The following is a 20,816-nucleotide window of genomic DNA, read 5'->3' on the forward strand; positions in this document are numbered from 1 at the left end:
CTTCCACCCCCCACCCCCCCCCCCCACCCCCACCCCCCGCTACCCGTTAGCCACCTCCTGTGTGTAGTGGACTCCTGACCTATTAAGCGGAACCCAGAAACCCACCACCTGATGGCGCAAGTAAAGGAATCTGCAGCCTACATCTTCACAGAACTGCCTGAGCCTCTGATTCAGACCCTCCACTCAGCTCTGCACCAAAGGACCACAGTCGGTTCTATCGACGATGCTGCAGATGGTGAGCTCCACCTTAATCTCGGAAGCAAGACTGACAGTCTTTACCATTTCCGCTAGCCACCCAAAACCAGACAGAATCTGCTCTGATCCAAAGCAACACACATCGTTGGTACCAACATGAGCCACCACCTGCAGTTGGCTGCACCCTGTACTCTTCATGGCATCCAGAAGGACCCTTTCCACATCCGAAATGACTCCCCCCGGAATTCAGAAGGAGTGCACACTGGCTTCCTTCCCCTCCTTGGCAGACATGTTCCTAAGGGGCCCCATTACACGCCTAAGGTTGGAGCTCCCAACTACCAGCAAACTCACTCTCTGTGAATGCCCAGACCTTGTGGGCTGAGAAGCTTCCTCTGGAACAGGATGGACGACTGCATCCAGACACATTGTCAGCCACAGATAATGCCCGAAACCTGTTCGTCAAACAAACCATGGAGGCCCTACGATCGGCCCCTCAGAAAGTTTTTCACTGCCTGCCAGACTTTGGAATGATCTCCCACTTGACTACGGGTGAGGGGTCAACCTCAGTGCAGGCAGTACCCAGGGCGGCCACAGCAGTGGACCAATCGAAGGACACGTGGGACGTGCTCAACATCCCTCACACCCGCACGTTCAATCCCCAACAGTGACGCCCGTGTGACAGAAGCCAAAGCAGCCTGGAGCTGTGAGCGAAGGGTTGCCAACTCAGCTCGCATCTGCACACAACAGTCACAGTTACTATCCATTACTGCAGTCATTCCTGTTAGAAGCTCGTAAAAACATGTAACAAGTGAATTGCGTAGTCGCCTTATTAGTAGCAGGAACTAGCAGTGCACTCTCGCTGACGGTCTAACTGACACTGAGCTGTTACAACCAAACAAACAAAAGCCTGTACAATACGAGGGTCGATACAATGGTCAATAGCAATGGCCTACCTAGACAAATATATTCCTGAAATTTCATAATTCTATGTCAACCTTTTTTTTTTTTCCCGCTGCAATTCTTTCCTCATCAGTGTAGATGTTTGTGAAAATCTAATTTATCGACAAATCATCACAGTCATAGGTCTGAATTGCTTTTTAATCAAATCTCAATGTCTTATACTACCTACAAAATATAATTTACCCTCTTTATGTTATGAAATATTAATTAAAATTTAAGATTATATTTATTTTTTATGTTAATTCACAACATTACCATATATAGGATATTGGCAATAACATCTTTTGACAGCTATTAAGTTTGTAATTAATGTGAAACTAAAATCAGAACATAAAGAACAGATACTAAATGCAGCGCGCGCACACACACACACACACACACACACACACACACACACACACACACACACACACACGATTATGATCTTCTCCAACACTTCATGGTCCTCATTATCATTTTCATTAAGCACATTCTGAGGCCTGAGGTTCAGATAAAAATGCCAGTACTCCTCCGATTATGAAATATTACTACTACATAAGTGATATAGGCACTAAATTATGTTGTCAACCCTTGATAACAACTCAGCAGCACAGAGCAACAAAATTATGCTGTGTGCTTTGGGCCTATATTGAAATGAATATCCAAGAAATCGATGGGAAAGCTTTTTGTGAGTGTTCACATCCGCAGTGTGGGGCTACAAATATAGATAAAACTGGTTCACCATAAGAGCAGCAGATATCAGGAGCATAAACAAATGCCACAATCTCAAAATCAATGATGGTATACTTTAGGCCCTTATGGTTCTCAGTGCCTCATATATTACCAAAATAGTTACATTTTTACTGACAGATGGAGCTGTGGTGGTTCTGGAACTGTCATCCATCATTATTTATACTATTGATTCAGAAACTAAACTTCTGATTTGGAGAAATGCACAGTTCTACAGTTTCATTTGGTTTACTTGTCCAGATATAATGAAAATTACACTAATCAGTATGTTATTTCCTTTAACATTTTTTCTTGTGTTTATTGGTGGCTAAATGCCAGAGAAAACCTCCTTTGTGTATTTTCAGACTTTTTTGCAAAGTGGCTTGGTGTTTCCAAAGCAGGCACCTGTAACTACTCCTGTTGTTGTTGTGGTCTTCAGTCCTGAGACTGGTTTGATGCAGCTCTCCATGCTACTCTATCCTGTGCAAGCTTTTTCATCTCCCAGTACCTACTGCAACCTACATCCTTCTGAATCTGCTTAGTGTATTCATCTCTTGGTCTCCCTCTACGATTTTTACCCTCCACGCTGCCCTCCAATACTAACTTGGTGATCCCTTGATGCCTCAGAACATGTCCTACCAACCGATCCCTTCTTCTGGTCAAGTTGTGCCACAAACTTCTCTTCTCCCCAATCCTATTCAATACTTCCTCATTAGTTATGTGATCTACCCATCTAATCTTCAGCATTCTTCTGTAGCACCACATTTCAAAAGCTTCTATTCTCTTCTTGTCCAAACTATTTATCGTCCATGTTTCACTTCCATACATGGCTACACTCCATACGAATACTTTCAGAAATGACTTCCTGACACTTAAATCTATACTGGATGTTAACAAATTTCTCTTCTTCAGAAACGCTTTCCTTGCCATTGCCAGCCTACATTTTATATCCTCTCTACTTCGACCATCATCAGTTATTTTGCTCCCCAAATAGCAAAACTCCTTTACTACTTTAAGTGCCTCATTTCCTAATCTAATTCCCTCAGCATCACCCGACTTAATTAGACTACATTCCATTATCCTTGTTTTGCTTTTGTTGATGTTCATCTTATATCCTCCTTTCAAGACACTGTCCATTCCATTCAACTGCTCTTCCAAGTCCTTTGCTGTCTCTGACAGAATTACAATGTCATCGGCGAACCTCAAAGTTTTTACTTCTTCTCCATGAATTTTAATACCTACTCCGAATTTTTCTTTTCTTTCCTTTACTGCTTGCTCAATATACAGATTGAACAACATCGGGGAGAGGCTACAACCCTGTCTTACTCCCTTCCCAACCACTGCTTCCCTTTCATGTCCCTTGACTCTTATAACTGCCATCTGGTTTCTGTACAAATTGTAAATAGCCTTTCGCTCCCTGTATTTTACCCCTGCCACCTTTAGAATTTGAAAGAGAGTATTCCAGTCAACGTTGTCAAAAGCTTTCTCTAAGTCTACAAATGCTAGAAACGTAGGTTTGCCTTTCCTTAATCTTTCTTCTAAGATAAGTCGTAAGGTCAGTATTGCCTCACGTGTTCCAGTGTTTCTACGGAATCCAAACTGATCTTCCCCGAGGTTGGCTTCTACTAGTTTTTCCATTCGTCTGTAAAGAATTCGTGTTAGTATTTTGCAGCTGTGACTTATTAAGCTGATAGTACGGTAATTTTCACATCTGTCAACACCTGCTTTCTTTGGGATTGGAATTATTATATTCTTCTTGAAGTCTGAGGGTATTTCGCCTGTTTCATACATCTTGCTCACCAGATGGTAGAGTTTTGTCAGGACTGGCTCTCCCACGGCCGTCAGTAGTTCCAATGGAATATTGTCTACTCCGGGAGCCTTGTTTCGACTCAGGTCTTTCAGTGCTCTGTCAAACTCTTCACGCAGTATCATATCTCCCATTTCATCTTCATCTACATCCTCTTCCATTTCCATAATATTGTCCTCAAGTACATCGCCCTTGTATAGACCCTCTATATACTCTTTCCACCTTTCTGCTTTCCCTTCTTTGCTTAGAACTGGGTTTCCATCTGAGGTCTTGATATTCATACAAGTCGTTCTCTTATCTCCAAATGTCTCTTTAATTTTCCTGTAGGCGGTATCTATCTTACCCCTAGTGAGATAGGCCTCTACATCCTTACATTTGTCCTCTAGCCATCCCTGCTTAGCCATTTTGCACTTCCTGTCGATCTCATTTTTGAGACGTTTGTATTCCTTTTTGCCTGTTTCACTTACTGCATTTTTATATTTTCTCCTTTCATCAATTAAATTCAATATTTCTTCTGTTACCCAAGGATTTCTACTAGCCCTCGTCTTTTTACCTACTTGATCCTCTGCTGCCTTCACTACTTCATCCCTCAAAGCTACCCATTCTTCTTCTACTGTATTTATTTCCCCCATTCCTGTCAATTGCTCCCTTATGCTCTCCCTGAATCTCTGTACAACCTCTGGTTCTTTTAGTTTATCCAGGTCCCATCTCCTTAAATTCCCACCTTTTTGCAGTTTCTTCAGTTTTAATCTACAGGTCATAACCAATAGATTGTGGTCAGAGTCCACATCTGCCCCTGGAAATGTCTTACAATTTAAAACCTGGTTCCTAAATCTCTGTCTTACCATTATATAATCTATCTGATACCTTTTAGTATCGCCAGGGTTCTTCCATGTATACAACCTTCTTTCATGATTCTTAAACCAAGTGTTAGTTATGATTATGTTGTGCTCTGTGCAAAATTCGACCAGGCGGCTTCCTCTTTCATTTCTGTCCCCCAATCCATATTCACCTACTATGTTTCCTTCTCTCCCTTTTCCTACACTCGAATTCCAGTCACCCATGACTATTAAATTTTCGTCTCCCTTCACAATCTGAATAATTTCTTTTATTTCATCATACATTTCTTCAATTTCTTCGTCATCTGCAGAGCTAGTTGGCATATAAACTTGTACTACTGTAGTAGGCGTGGGCTTCGTATCTATCTTGGCCACAATAATGCGTTCACTATGCTGTTTGTAGTAGCTTACCCGCATTCCTATTTTCCTATTCATTATTAAACCTACTCCTGCATTACCCCTATTTGATTTTGTGTTTATAACCCTGTAGTCACCTCTATTAAATCAAAGTTACAAGAAGAGCTATAACTCAGAGGTTTCCTTAAGATTTCATAACTATTGTTCTTCCAGGTATCTGCACCTTGATTGAAGAAGAAGAAAGAAATACCTTCCAATGTATACTGCTCCTCCAGTGAAAGTCTAAACAACAACTAAAACAGCATTAAATTCAAAATTCAAGTAATTATCCCCAGGGTAAGGAAATATTGTTGTTTATTATATTCCCTCATCAGCATAATAGCAGCCAAGGTGGTTAACAGTAGTTGTGGCAAATGGTGAAATGATTTACCTTGATTTAAGATATTAAATCCATTTAATGTTCCATTTTAAATGATAATTAGTCTCAATATTTCAAATTATTCAGCAATTATTCGGCATTACATCCAGATGTAAGTGAATGAGTTGCCACAGATTTCCTGTGATGTTGCAAAGTTGCAGCTACACTAGTGGTACAAAGAGCATGTTTCTGTAGCCAATATTTTACATGAGCAGTTCTGTGAACCATAAGATACTAGAGACAATGCATTGGCTGAACTTCAGCCTACAGGCCTGTGTGCCAAAGCAGCACAAAAATTCCAACCATTTCTATACGTAGGGTCATGGGCTAAACCATAGGTATGAATAATGTATAATTACAGTGACGGCTACCTACACAAAGCCTAAGAGCTGGGTGGTCATTTGCATGATCCTCCTCTGCAGCAGAAATCATTTTATTTCTTCTACCTAAAGCACACTACACTTTCAAAAGCTCATAATATGTTTTTATGATTACTTTTGTGCTCTTTTATACATATTTCGATAAGAATTGAGGCTTCTGATAGCATTGTTTTGGCAAAGAAATCTGAACATGCACATCAAATTACTGAGGAGTAACTTTTAGAGCATAATGTTGGATTAAGTAGTGCTCCTTCTGTTGCTGAAAGTGACTCTGTCAGAAAAATTAATTTAATTTCAGTCCATCTTCTTATGACATACTGAATGAAGTCTGCACTGATCCAGTTGTCTCATGTATTGTGAAATGACCAAAATAGGCTAGATAGAAATAGTAAAGCGTAATAGATGCTTCATAAAAGAAACAGGAGTAAAGGAAAATGAAATTTAGAATACACATCAACAAACACAACTTTTATTTCATAAATGTATTTTAAGGCCAGGTATTAGGAACTGAATAAAGAGATTGTCCACAAAATGTACTTTATTGACAGATGGACTAGAATAGAATGCAATGTTATGGGCAGATAAATGGTTACTATGAAAATATATAGTAGCCTCAAGGAAATGAATGAATGAATATTTGAAAATGCTGAAACCAAGTATTTTATGCTTTCTGTTGTTTATAACTGCAGAAACTATAAAATCAGGTGGATAAATAATTGGAAATAGAGTTCATGAGCGATTCCAGGTCTGGGATAAATTTTTCCACTGAGTCTTATAATGAATCCAGTTCAATTAGAACTTTCCCAGGTTAACTAAAATATTTGATTCCAAAGAAATTGTGGACAGACTTGGTTGATTCTCTTACTCAAATTATATATTTCTCATCTATAGATACGTCTCGATGTTTCTGACTGTCAAAAAAAATTCTGTTAATATATTTTTATTGTTTATATTGACATATTTCATAATACTGCTCTTATACATCGAAAACAATTACTCAAAATTTTATAAGTATATGAACCAAAATGAAGTCTAAATTAATACAATAATGTATATTTTTCATTGCTGTCTTCAAACAATATACCTTTCTTCATTTATAATTTTGGTTCAAATGGCTCTGAGCACTATGCGACTTAACTTCTGAGGTCATCAGTCGCCTAGAACTTAGAACTAATTAAACCTAACTAACCTAAGGACATCACACACATCCATGCCGGAGGCAGGATTCGAACCTGTGACCGTAGCAGTCGCTCGGTTCCAGACTGTAGTGCCTAGAACCGCACGGCTACTCCGGCCAGCCCATTTGTAATTTTATTAATTTTATTATTGATTGTAAAATCAATTTTATAAAACAACAGGAACCTTCTTTTTCTCATACTGTCAAAATTTACAACCTTTCTTTATTAATCATTAAGCTTATAGTTCATCACTTACATAATTGTTTTCAGAAAACAATGTATAAATTAAAAATGAAAAATAATTTCAATTAAGACAGTCATTTTAGCATTGATTTGGACTGTTTCCTTTTTGAGAAAGTACTGGAATCTGGGTGCATAACACATATATGATTTTTGGCGCCAAGTATGTCAGAGTTAGTCAGAGTGGTGATAGAGTTGCATCAGATATTGTTAAGACAGCGTCAGATAAACAGCAAAGTGGGGTTGGCATTTGCAGAGTTTGGTACATGCTGCTATCAGGCCCACTATGTTCTTTGTATGGTGCAAGAAAGTTGCACAATGAACTTCTGAAGAAGTGGTATTTATTTAATTATAAAATGTGTTTCAAGAATAAAAATAAAAGAAGAAAATGGTTAATAGCAGCATAATGTTCCAGCGACTTGACATTTGAAAAAACCCTGGAAAAAATCTTTTCAATAGATTACATGGGAGCAAAGGAAGCAGCCCTGACACTGAGCACAACTTTGCAAGGTAAGTACTATTTATGCACAAATATAATGCACTTTCTATTACAATTTAGTTTAAATGTAGTCTAAACTATGAAATAGTTCATACAATGTAAGAATAAATATTAGAATTCTTCATAATGTATGGACATTTAAGTAAGGGATTGCAATATAGTCTACCATCTGCTCTTCACAGTAGTCCTGTTCCCCAAGCAAAGACATAGCCACAAATGCCAACAAATAACTATCCTGTTCTCTCCCTTTTGACACAAAAAGTGAGACTGAAATAATCTCTCCATGAGTGGTTCACACAGTAATACTGAAATTAATTACATGTTTATACATATCCAGACAAATTTAATAGTTCCATTTACATAAGAAATAGGTGACCAAACTAGAGCAAGAACACTGAAAGACAAAGCTTCTGCTGTTTAACATGAATATTTAGGAACAACTACAAATGTGAACTCATCTGTGATTAAAAAACTCAATTGTTTTTAAAAGACTTCATATAGTCATTTTATTCACAATTTCCTTAATGGAGCACTGTTTACTGAAGAACGCACTTTTCCATTTGAAATGATGACTTCTTCTGATACAGTCAGTATACTCCTCTGCACCAACAATTCAGTCCATCTTCCAATAACAAGAAAAATATTGTTTTAAGCAACTTTTGGGCTTAAAAGTCCCATAGTTCTTAGATTGTGAGGAAACTGGAAGATCTATTGCTGAGCATACCACTGAGGAATTGACAGACGTTTATTAAAGCTTGGCATCTCAACTGCTTTTCACTTGAGCTAATTTGGTATCTCTGTGCCCATACTGCAATCAGCACCCCACAGAACAAAATAAATTTTAATACTAATTTAAAACCAATGGATAGGTTTTCAGCACATCTAAAAGAGAGGCAATTTTTCTGAGATGAAAAATGTAATTAGCTTAGTTATAAATGAAACAAGGAGTCTGCACGTTAATTAAAGGCAATATGGCAAATGCCATAATGAAGAGGAACTTGAGGCAAATCATTTTGTTTTTGCCCTTAGCAGGGAACAGCATCCAGATTCATGTCAGCAGATGACATAAGAAGTGCAACCATGGGATAGAAGAGAGATGTGAAGTCGTAGTGTGGCTTGAAGGTGGCCATGTTGAGGTTATGTACAGGGCTCCAGGATTATTCTACAACATTGGCATATGTGGACATCTGGTTTCCAGAAAATGTAAGACACAATAAATGTGCAAATACACTCCTTAGAAAAGAGGATGGACTTCTCCATCAGAGTTGAGCAGGTATGGAAGGAAAATAGTGCAGCACAAAACAACAGTTTTGATGGAGAAATTATGTAAGAAATTCTACAAACTCCTCATACTGAAGTTTAACATCTAACACAGGTGTTAGTAACACATAAATTTGAGTCAGCCTCAATATGTCTAATGACAAAAGGCATCACAAAGGCAGCCCTGGGGTAACAAACAGGAATGGCAGCCACTTGTGCAGATGACTTGGACTCTGCTTGTGGGTAGTGTAAGGTAGGCTGTCCCTGTGGTTTGCAGATAACACAAGATAGGCTGGTCCAATGCTGCCCAAAGGGTAGAGGCACTGCTTGGTACCCCTCAGCTTGCTTGTGGGTATGCGCAGCTAATACAGGATACCACCTAGATGGTCTTATTACATGCATTTTGCAGAAGCACTAACCACATGGCCAACCCTGCCAGCATGCACTTGAATGGTGCAGAACTGTTGCATAGGCTCTGGCCTGGCTGCCTGAATGCCCACACATCAGCTTTTTGCCCCCCACCCACCCACATGTGCCCATGGGCATAAGGCTTGCTGGTGTAAGGACTCAACATGTGGGTGACAGAGAGAAATGAATAATGAGCAGATGAGCCACCGGTGTCTTCAGTGAGCATGCTGTGCATCCACAGTATACCCCAAACATGAGCAGCCATTACCATTTAGACAGCTTTCAGAATTTTTCTTATTTTGAAGTGAAATTTAAATAGTGAAAGTTGCAGTTAGAGGTTGCTTTGTTCAGACGAAAGCTGAGTTTGTGACCCTTCGCTCACAACTCTAGACAGTGCAGGCTTCAGTCACACAGTTTGAGACTGTTGGCAGTGGGCATTGCTATAGGGAGCCAGACGTGGGGATCCAAGGGAAGTCCAGCACATCCCATAGCATGGCAGGCAGTAAAAGACTTTGCAGGGGCCAATTGGAGGGCACCCCTGGTTCATTTGATGAACAGGTTTCAGGTGCTGACTGCATCTGATAAACTTCCTGAGCCAGAGGCAGTTGTTTGCTGTGTTCCAGGGGAAGCCTCTTGGCCTGCAAGATCTGGGCAGTCACAGAGGGTAGGTTTACTGGTACTTGGGAGCTTCAATGTTAGGTGCATAATGGGTCCCCTTAGGGATATGGCTGCCCATGAGGGGAAGGAATGCAGTGTGCACTCTGCATGCATACCAGGAGGAGTCATTCCTGACATGGAATTGGTGCTTGCAGATACCATGAAGAGCACAGTGCGCAGCATGGTGACCCATGTCAGTACTAACAATTCCTGTCACTATGGATTGGGTGAGATTTTCTTTGGTTTCAGGCAGCTAGTTGAAATAATAAGGGCTGACAGTCCTGCTTGTGACATGTAGACAGAGACCTGTGACATTGTTGACATGATCAACTGTGGACCTTTGGTACAGAGCTGAGTGGAGGGTCTAAATCAGTGGTTCAGATAGTTCTGTGACTGCGTAGGCTGCAGATTCCTCAACTTGCAGTCAGTTTCAGGGTTCCACCTAATAGGTCAGGGGTCCACCGCACACAGGAAGTGGCTACACTGGTAGCAGGGTCTTTGTGGAGGAGACTGGGCAGATCATTCCTAGTGCTAGAACTCTTCCTCATTATCAGTTTTATTATATGGGTTCCGTGCACCCAAATTCACTGTAGATGTAAAATGTAACTTCTATCAATATCCGAGCAGCAGTTGTCTGGTGAATAATATGGGTGAAACAGTTATAAACATGGAACCTTTTAGGCATGGCCCTCCTTCTTGGTTTAAATTTAACCATTAAGTGTTCACAACAATTAGTTACATTTCTTTTCCATTTTCATATACTTTACACTGAAGAATTATTTCAATAAAATGTAATTGGATGTAGTAATATGAGAATAACTGTTCTGTACTTGATCATCTCACAATGGTATTGTGTCTCTACCAAGTGTAGAAATCAGTTGCTAACAGCTGATGTTGTATACCATTTGTATGTAAAAGAATAACACAAATAATAATTAGCCTAGTATTATAGATATTTGTTGCTTACCCCTAACTTGGCTGTAGGATTTGTAACTCTAAATACTTTGTGCCACAGTTAACTGTAAACCCCTCCCTTATATTGACACCCCATATGAGCTCTCGCTGGTGCAACTGTGTTTTACAGTCCCCTGCCACTTGCTAGGCTGGATCACCATGGGTGCAGACCCTCCTACAGCAGTGTCAATGCTATTGGTTGCTGCCACAGACTCATCAATGCACCCAGAAACTGCCAGCATGCCAGATCAGCCGCTGCCTCCACACTGCCTTCATCGACTCTAACCACAGTCACCACCCTGTCACTACTTCCACCCTCACGGTGTCACTTCAGCATAATGACTCAAAGACACACTTTTTTTTCTCCATTTCTGTAAAGCTTTTGGGCTCATTTCACAATGGAACTCATGTAGATGATTTTATAATAACAGTTAATATTACTGCGATTTGTACCCCTTGAACCACTTTAAAGAATTTTGCTCAAGCAGTCCCCAACAGAATAAGACCCATAGTAAATGGCAGCAATCTGTCCAAAGGAGCCCTTAATCTTTTGATACCAACTGATGTTATGTTATTGATGTTTCTGGATTCATTTGACCTGTAAAATGGCTCCTGTGTAAGGGGGAGGGGTGTTCATAGTGAGCAGTTAGACTTAGCAGAATCAGAATTTTACTGCACTATACAAGGTGTATCAAAACAAACCATCTGATCTTAAAAAATCATAACTGTTATGTTATTTGAGAAATGTGTGTGAACAACATGCTGTTGGAAAGAGCAAACTCTCAAGTTTTACATGGTTCCTGCTAGACGTCAAATGGATTCACTGTAGTTTCACAAGGAGTCCACAGAAGTCGATTCGCCATGCAGCTCGACAGCTCAGTACACCCCCGATGTCCATCTGGCATGTGTTGCATTGATGTTTACACATGAAACCATACAAATTCAGCTACTGCAAGCTCTTTGTGAAGGTGACAAACAACAAGGTGTGGATGTCTGCAATTTTGTTCTTGGCAAGATGGGGGATGACAGTTTTCTTCCATGCTTAGTGTTTAGTGACAGGGTAACATTCCATTTAAATGGAAAGGTAAACTGTCATAATGTCAGAATATGGAGTACAGAACAACCACATGAAGTTGCACAACATGAGAGGGACTCTCCAAAATGTAATGTGTTTTGTTCAGTTTCATAGGAAAAGGTGTAGGGTGCATTTTTCTTTGTCGAGAAGACTGTTACAAGAAGCACGTATCTAAATATGCTTGATAACTTTCTTTCCCACAGTGGGAGACTGATTCAAATGACTTCATTTACCAACAGGATGAGGCACTGCCACACTGGCATCTGGATGTGTGGGAGTTATTAAATGAAAGGATTACTGAACGACAGATTGGTCGCACTGGACCAAATGATTGAGCCTTACATTATTGGCCTCCAACGTCATCGGACCTCACTGTATGTGATTATTTCTTGTGGGAGTTTATAAAAGAGTCTGTTTATGTGCCTCCATTACCAACAACAATGATTGAACTGAGACGTCACATAACAGCAGCTGTGGAAGCTGTAACTCAAGACACGCTCGCTGTAGTGTGGGAACAATTTGAATACCGCATTGACGTATTCTGCGCACCTCATGGGGGGCATATCAAACACCTATGAAAAGATATGAAAAAAAACTTTTTGAGTTTGCTGCTCATCAAAAACAGAATTCACTGAACATGTTTATTACTTTCAGAAATACAGACATGCCAAATTGGATGATTCTTTTTGATACACCCTGTATTTTATGATTTCAGTGCTGTGTTCTATCATGAGATGGTGGCTATACCAGGGCATGTGCTTACCAGATATTACTAGATGTTTCCCTGCCCATGCCTGGTTCATGTGGGTAGCATTCCCACAGCAGGTATTGCTGACGGGGGACACTATTGCTGACAGTATGACGCCTTGGGGTACCCCTCTGCCAACTAATAAGAAAGCTGGAAACTGTCATGTGAGGGATGTAGAGCAGGCTGGTGAGAGGCATTCTGGACACACAGTCACTCTCTCACCTACCAGCTCTCCTCGTGGCTAGATGTGTTTGTTAACTTCCCTTTTATGGCATCCTGCACTCAGTCTGGCTGCAGCAGTCTCCCGACGCCATAGAATGTATCACATGTTGTATACCTTAATGCTATGACTTGCAATAAATTCCAAACGTGGCACTAAAACCCTTGTTATGATTTTCATTTCACGAAATTTCATAATACATGTGGGCACCCACATTCTGCCACCAGCCTAACTTGGCCATCCCTGTACAATACTACTCCAACCCGACTTTCTAATATTTTCTCATTTTCTGGAATAATGCACAAAGAAATGTGACACCTTTAATAGTAAGCTTAAAAAACACAATAACACATGTATTTAACGAGTAAACTGTACTAAACTAACTGTTATTACAATCTAAATAACTTTTCTTTACACAAGGGCAAAAACTCGCATGTTTCGCATCTCAGAAGCCTACATGTATGTCATGCAAGGATAGCAGAGGCCACCCCTTTCCTTCTTTCTCAAGATTTCTCAACATACTACAACTGTGTCAAGCAGAGAGTGGACTATTCAGAGTGCTCCTGTATTCAGGCAGAAAGAAGAGTTTGCAGGAAAGCCAACTTCAGATCAGCCAATGATAGCTGCACTTTAAGGTGAGTTGCTGTGTTTAGTCCTGAGCCCAATTTCTGGCACTAGCAGAAAATATAGGAATGTGTGAATTTAGGAAAGTTTTTCTCTTAGTATGATTCACTATGGTGCTGAAAAGTTGCTGATAATCTGTTTCTCTGGACACAGACAGGACAATTCCCTCCATTCCACCCAGTAGAGCCATTTCCCAAGTAACTTTTCCACAGTTGCCTTACAGTACTTTTGGTCATAATTTTGGGTACATTGGATAGAAAATATGAATATGTGGCATTAAATACAGATACAGGATTTTGCAGCTTAATGTGAAACCCAACACTTATGGTGGATTCGACGTGAAACTGTAAAAAGTACGGTACTGTCAATGTTTCTACAAATCAATTAGTTTATTTCCAGTCACATGTTTTTATGGTGCAGTTTATTATTTAAGGGCTTCCTATTATTACACATCTAGTTATATGACAAATTCCTGTAACAAGCAACATGCAGGTAAGAATAGCTGACCCCCTTGAAAACAATGGTCATGAGATTTATGAGTTTTTGTATTCAGTTCGAGCTATCAATCAGCACAACACTTGATGAAGTTTGCAAAGTAGGAAAAAGTCAAAGGAGTTTGGAATTCATTCAGCATATAATTAGAAAGACTGACATAAAAATTACTGTCTACATTCATATGCAGCCACAAACAGAGCACTACTGAACCTAAAAGTATGTTACAACAATTACACACAACAACAGAACAATGTATTTGCATCTAGTGCCTTTATAAGCAAAATGGAATGTCTACACCAGTAACAATTAGATCAGAAAGCAAGCTAGGAACTCACCTTCTTCCAAAGAAAATAATTCACAGAACTCATCTACCTGTAAATTAATGAGTTGAGAAAATCAGAATACCGATTGCAGGTATAAACAGTTATTAACAACCCTCGACCATGGTTTCAACAATTATAAAATTTTCAATGCTATAGGGTATGCAGCTGCGATGAATTTTTTGAATGATTTCTTGAAGCCTTCAGCTGCCATTTTCTTTATTTCCTGTACGATTGTACAATTTTGGCCTTAGGCCATTTTCAAGTATCTAACACAGAAGTTTCATACATTGGATGCATTAGTGACACCTGTGCTTCTGATGTAGGAACAAGTCATATCTGTAGATATACTAGGTGCATTATAACTTACTTTATGGGTGATTTTTGGTAACAGATTATGTTGTATACCTCATTGCTCCTATGACATCATGTAATGCTCATAAATTAATTTGAGGTGTTCACGCTATTTTAGGAGCACGTTGCTTCTGAGAAGTTCTTGCAATGCTCTTATATATAATGTACTTAGCACTAGGAAGATTATAATTATTTTACAGAATTTTGCTACTTAAACTGCACATGCTTTTGTTCTCAGTTATATTTAATTATCATTCATCATTAGTGTAAATCTGACTGTATGTAATTTCTTTAAAATAACTTGTAAATATTTGTTCTGTTATTGTAGGAGCATGTCATTTTTGAATAGTTGGTACAAAGATCTTATATATCACAGTATTGTAATGAGATAGTCCTGAGAACCATGAGAGTCTAGTAAAAACTGCTTTATGGTTGCTTGATGTTTCACATTACAGTCATATTTATTAATGAGTGTAGTGATAATTTTACATTCTATACTTCTGTAACACTTCACCCAAGAACTGGTAGAAAGTTGTCTAGGAATATCCCATTTCACAGGTCTTTTAGCTCATTTAAAACTTTGTCTGACTGATATTCTAAATGGATATAGATTTCAATTTCTTCCATTATGTCCAAGATTTTTCCTTTCTGTAGCTTATGTAATATTTGAAGTGATCCATCTATAGTAGGTATTTTGTGGTTGGTGACTTTTAAGTGTGCAGCAAATGTGGATCGGTTATTGTCACTTATTGTAATGTGTTTTTTACATCATGTACTAAATTTTCTTCCTGTTTGTCCAGTATAAAATTTTGGGCATTCTTAACAGTTAATTTTGTAGATTCCTGACTGCAAAAATGGCTCTGATTTATGTGGTATGTGTCTCAACAATCTGTTTAGATTGTTAGTGGTTCTGTAACTGGTGTATTGTTTTATATCCTTGAAACATCGAGTAATTTTCTCGGTAATAATACCTAGATATGGCCATACAAGAACTTTATTTTTCTGTGGTTATTTTTTGTCTTTAGTTAAAGTTATTTATTTCATCTGTGAGACTGGCAAGTGTTTGGTTCATTTTCTGTTTGAATAATGTGTCTACAAACTCTTTAGGATAACCATTGCTTACAGCTACATTCTGAAGAAGATCTAGTTCTTTCTCAATATACATACATAAAGAACAAATCCTGATATGTCCAATTGTTAACATGGTTAATAGCCCAGCACATGCTGTCAGTAAAATGCTCAAAATGCTCCTTAAACAATATTACATATATGAGAAAGAATACACTAAAAAAAGCTGTTACAATATTGTTAATAATATTAAGAATATAAAAATACCAGAAAATGGATGTATCTAACATGTACACAAACAATCCAGTAACAGAAACTATGGAAATCATTAAAAACAACTTTCTCAAATATAACACTATCACTCAAGGAGAAATTTGTGAAATAATATAACTTCTACAATTTTTCATTTCAGAACAAAATTTATCTCCAAAAAGATGGTGTAGCAATGGACTCGTGCCTAGCAGGTACTTTAGCTGATATTTTCATTAACACTTTAGAAGGAAAATGTTTCAACAGGTTCACTCAACAGCCAAAAAAAAAATCATTTATTACTATAAATACGTCGATGACATCTTAATGCTATTCAACAGCACAACATATGAGTGCAATGTTGTGCATTCACAATTCAAGAGTTTGCATCACAAAATTAAATTTCACTATGGAAAGAGAAAAAAATAAGAGCATAAAATTTCTCAATTTAAAAATTTCAAATGAAAAATCTGAACACGTATTCGATATTTTTCGAAAACCAATAACAACAGACATAATTGCCCATAACCAGTAATGCCACCTGAGATCACACAAGCTTGCATATTTTCATTCTGTTACATAGACTTACCACTGAAAAAAGAAAATATTGAGAAAGAACTAGATCTTCTCCGGAATGTAGCTATAAGCAATGGTTATCCTAAAGAGTTGGTAGACACTTTATTCAAACAGAAAACAACCCAAACACATGTCAGTACCATAGACGAAATAACTTTAACTACATACAAAAACAAACCACAGAAAAATAAAGTTCTTGTATGACCATATCTAGGTATTATTTCTGACAAAATTATTTGATGTTTCAAGGATACAAAACAATACACCAGTTACAGAATCACTATCAATCTAAACCAATTGTTGAGACACATACCATGTAAATTGGAGCCATTTTCACAATCAGGAATCTACCAAATTAACTGTGAAGACTGCCCAAAATTTTATATTGGACAAACAGGAACAAAATTTAGTACATGATTTAAAGAACACATGACAATAAGTGACAATAACCCATCCACATTTGCTGCACACTTAAAAGACACCAACCACAAAATACCTAATAAAATTGAATCACTTCAAATATTGCATATGCTACAGACAGGAAAAGTTGTGAATATAATGGAAGAAACTGAAAGCTACATACATCTAGAAGATCAGTCAGACATAGTTTTAAATGAGCTAAAAGACCTGCAAAATGGGAAATTCCTTGACAACTTTCTATAAGTTCTAGGGTGAAGCATTACAGAAGTATAGAATGTAAAATTATCACTACACTCATTAATATATATGACTGTAATGCAAAACATCATACAACCATAAAGAAGTTTTTACTAGACTCTTGTGATTCTCAGGACTATCTCATTAGAATACTGTGATATATAATGACATGCTCCTACAATAACAGAACAAATATTTACGAGTTATTTTAAAGAAATTACATACAGTCATATTTACACCAATGATGAACGATAATTAAATATAACTGAGAACAAAAGCATATGCAGTTAAAGTAGCAAAATTCTGTAAAATAATTATAATCTTCCTAGTGTTAAGTATGTTATATATAAGAGCTTTGCAACAATTCCTCAAAAGTAACGTGCTCCTAAAATAGCGTGAATACCTCGAACTAATTTATGAGCATGATAGGATGTCATAGGAGCAACAACATATCCGACATAATATGCTACCAAAAAATCATCTGTAAAGTAAGTTATAATGCACCTCATATATCTACAGATATGACTTGTTCTTACATCAAAATCACAAGTGTCACTAATGTATCCAATGCATGAAACTTCTGTTTTAGATACTTGAAAATGGCCTAAGGCCAAAATTGTACAATCGTACAGGAAATAAAGAAAATGGCAGCTGAAGGCTTCAAGAAATCATTCAAAAAATTATAAAATTCTTCAGAAGTATATGGACTTATTCAGGAAATTTTTTACATCACACTAAAAAGAATCACCATGGTGTAAAGGATGTACAAAACCACTGGATGAAAATATAATAAACAAAAATTACTTACCCATAAAATCACATATTGGTGACAACAAATTTCAGAGCAAAGAAGCTCATGTCACATAACATGGTGCATGTGACCATCAATAACACTAAATACAACTGATTAAAAAACATTCCCATTGGAGCTGGGCTAAGTGTAAAACTCTTCACATTAAAATGTACATGGAATTAAAAAGCAACGCAACTGCAATGGCTGGTGCCATGCAGCAACTGACAAAGTTGTCACGGAGCATGAATTAGGAAACATCAGTAGGTGGCATACCTGTGTGAAAATATATGTGCATAGAACAGCAAACACCTAGTGTAAACTATGATTTGCTGCATTATATGCAAAAGAGACTGAGAGAAATTTTAGGTAGAAAAATGGAGGAAGATGGAAGGTAGGGAGCAGGAGGGGAGCCTTTGAAAATGAATCACAGTAAAATGAAGACAGATAGAAAGAGATGAAATATTTTACAAGAAAAATAGATATCTGATGAAAATGAATGACAAGTGGAGGCCACTAATGAACTGTGGATACCTTAAGAGGACTGAAGTACTGGTTTAAAACTTTCATGAAACTGTCGAGTCACAAGCTGCAGCTGATCATGTTACCAACCCTACTGAGACAGTGTTAAAAAATTTCCAATTCTTCACATAAGTATAATTTCTGCACTTTGAAATGATCTACTTTGCTCTGAAATCTGTCTTCACCAGTATGTGATTTTACGTGTAAGTAATTTTTATTTATTATATTTTTATCCAGTGTTTTTGTACATCCTTTACACCTTGATAATCCTTTTAAACTATGATGTACAAAAATTTCTTCAATAGATCCATACACTTCTGAAGAAGTTAATTTTGCAATTGTTGAAACCACAGTCAAGGGTTGTTAATAAACCTTCATATCTGCAACTTGTTGGCTGCTTTTCAGAAATCATTCATTTATGTTCACCATTGCTGAACAGCAGCTATGTTCAAAATTTTGAAATTCTCACCTGTAAATTATAAAAACAAAAACTATGTTTCCGTTGGTAAATTGTAACTGACATAGTTTAAGTTTGTAAAAAAATAGAGTAGTTATCATCTTACCTGATAATAAAAAATTGGGAAAGGCACAATTATAAGCGGGATTCCAAGAAAGTAGAGTGTGTGGAAATCCATATGAATCAAGTGTTTGTACAAAGGATTAACTCTGCAGTGATCCGGTTGATCTATTTTACAGTCTTCAGACAGAAAGGGGTAAGAGTAACAGTAACCTGCAATATTTCAAAAAAATTCATTAGAAATAAATTATTATATCTCTATTAACATAGGCTGTGAATCATTATTATTGTTATTATTAATTAATTAATATCATTAGTTGCATCAGGAGTAGTAGCAGCAGCAGTAGTAGTCATTGTGGTGGTGGTGGTGGTGGTGGTGGTGGTGGTACTTCTTGTAACAGGAGTGGGATAGAAATTGGCCATGATCTTGGTGGCATAACCACCAGCAACTTACTTGCATTTGCCCATAAAATTTTGATACAGTAATGTCCACAATGTGTCAAAAAAATTAGGCTTTTGAGTCAGTACCAGTAGTAATAATTATGTACTTTACTGAAAATTTTAGAAAATTCTGTCATCATTCCAACTCTATAAGTGACACAAACAAATTTCTCCCGTCGAAGAATACTTTCTTCATTTGTGCCTGTTTACTTTTTGGGCACTTCTCCTTTCAGTAGTCCTGCTTAACTTAATCTTACAAAATATTTATGCTAGTGATTTCAGCAAACATTATGAGCATACCACAGAAATGTGAAATTTATATCACATATATCTATCAATAATTATATTAATGTTTCAGATGTATGGAGACACTTTTTTTTAGTTTTCTGTTGTGGGCTTCGTTAACTTCAATCTGTAGACATAAATAACTAAGCTTGCAATGTTCTAATAACATTTCTCAAAACCAAAGAGAATATTTGTACATAGACAAAAATTCAATTCATTACGAAACACAATTTTATGAGGATGTTCTGACATGTTGTCCACCCATGAAGCTTGTGTATGGTGGATCTACTGACTGTAATAAATAAAAATAAAAAGTCCATTTTGTTACAGCCCAATTAGACAGAGTCAAACTGCCAGCTTTCTTTGTAGTTGGGACACCTAAACCGATTTTTTTATATACTTGCTGTTGCCACACTCAGGTGCACATTTTAATTAATTCACAATTAGATACATGGAATGTCACCTGGGAGACTAGAACCAAATCTGGTGACCTGGTTTTTTTTTTTTCAACTTCACAAGCATATTTATAATATTATTACATTCCACCATCTCTGACAGTCCTCAGACATCACATAAAGTGCAATAAATTTGGTATCCAGAGTCTTTTTTGGTAGATGTTTTATCTTAAACTTTAAGTACTGGACATTTTCCCCTTAGCTTCCCTACATATAAGTCTTGCCTAAGATAATTTGAAGCAGGTTCTCATGCAGATAGACTGCTTTTAATTAATGTTACATGTGTGTCATGTCTAATATTTCCATATTTTTTAGCATTATTTGCTGCAGTTACTTATTCTTGCTAGGATATAGTAAAAAGTCAAATTCTTATTCTCTTTATGCTTGCACTTGCAGCTGTTTGTCATAGATGCTGCAACATCTACTTGGTCTACAGTGAAGTAGTTCCCATCCTCACTAGCATTTTTTGCCTGAGAAAAACTATATTTAAATGTTGGGGATTGTGGTGCTGTGGTAAACCTCTTTGGTTCACAACAGAGTACATATTTCATGAGCTTACT

The 20,816-nt window shown here is 37.5% G+C and overlaps 1 protein-coding gene across 5 annotated transcripts in view; it reads right to left on the bottom strand.

Annotated features, from left to right (window-relative positions):
* Nucleotides 1–20,816, bottom strand: part of LOC124555596 (flavin-containing monooxygenase FMO GS-OX5-like) — a 265,730-nt gene that overhangs the window by 10,176 nt on the left and 234,738 nt on the right. For all 5 annotated transcript variants that reach the window (XM_047129561.1, XM_047129562.1, XM_047129564.1 and 2 more), the window contains one exon: nucleotides 19,122–19,288. In XM_047129561.1, the coding sequence (XP_046985517.1) occupies nucleotides 19,122–19,288 (167 nt within the window). The remainder of the gene's footprint in view (nucleotides 1–19,121; nucleotides 19,289–20,816) is intronic.

The sequence above is a fragment of the Schistocerca americana genome, chromosome X (genome assembly GCF_021461395.2).
Source record: "Schistocerca americana isolate TAMUIC-IGC-003095 chromosome X, iqSchAmer2.1, whole genome shotgun sequence".
NCBI classification, from domain to species: Eukaryota; Metazoa; Arthropoda; class Insecta; order Orthoptera; family Acrididae; genus Schistocerca; species Schistocerca americana.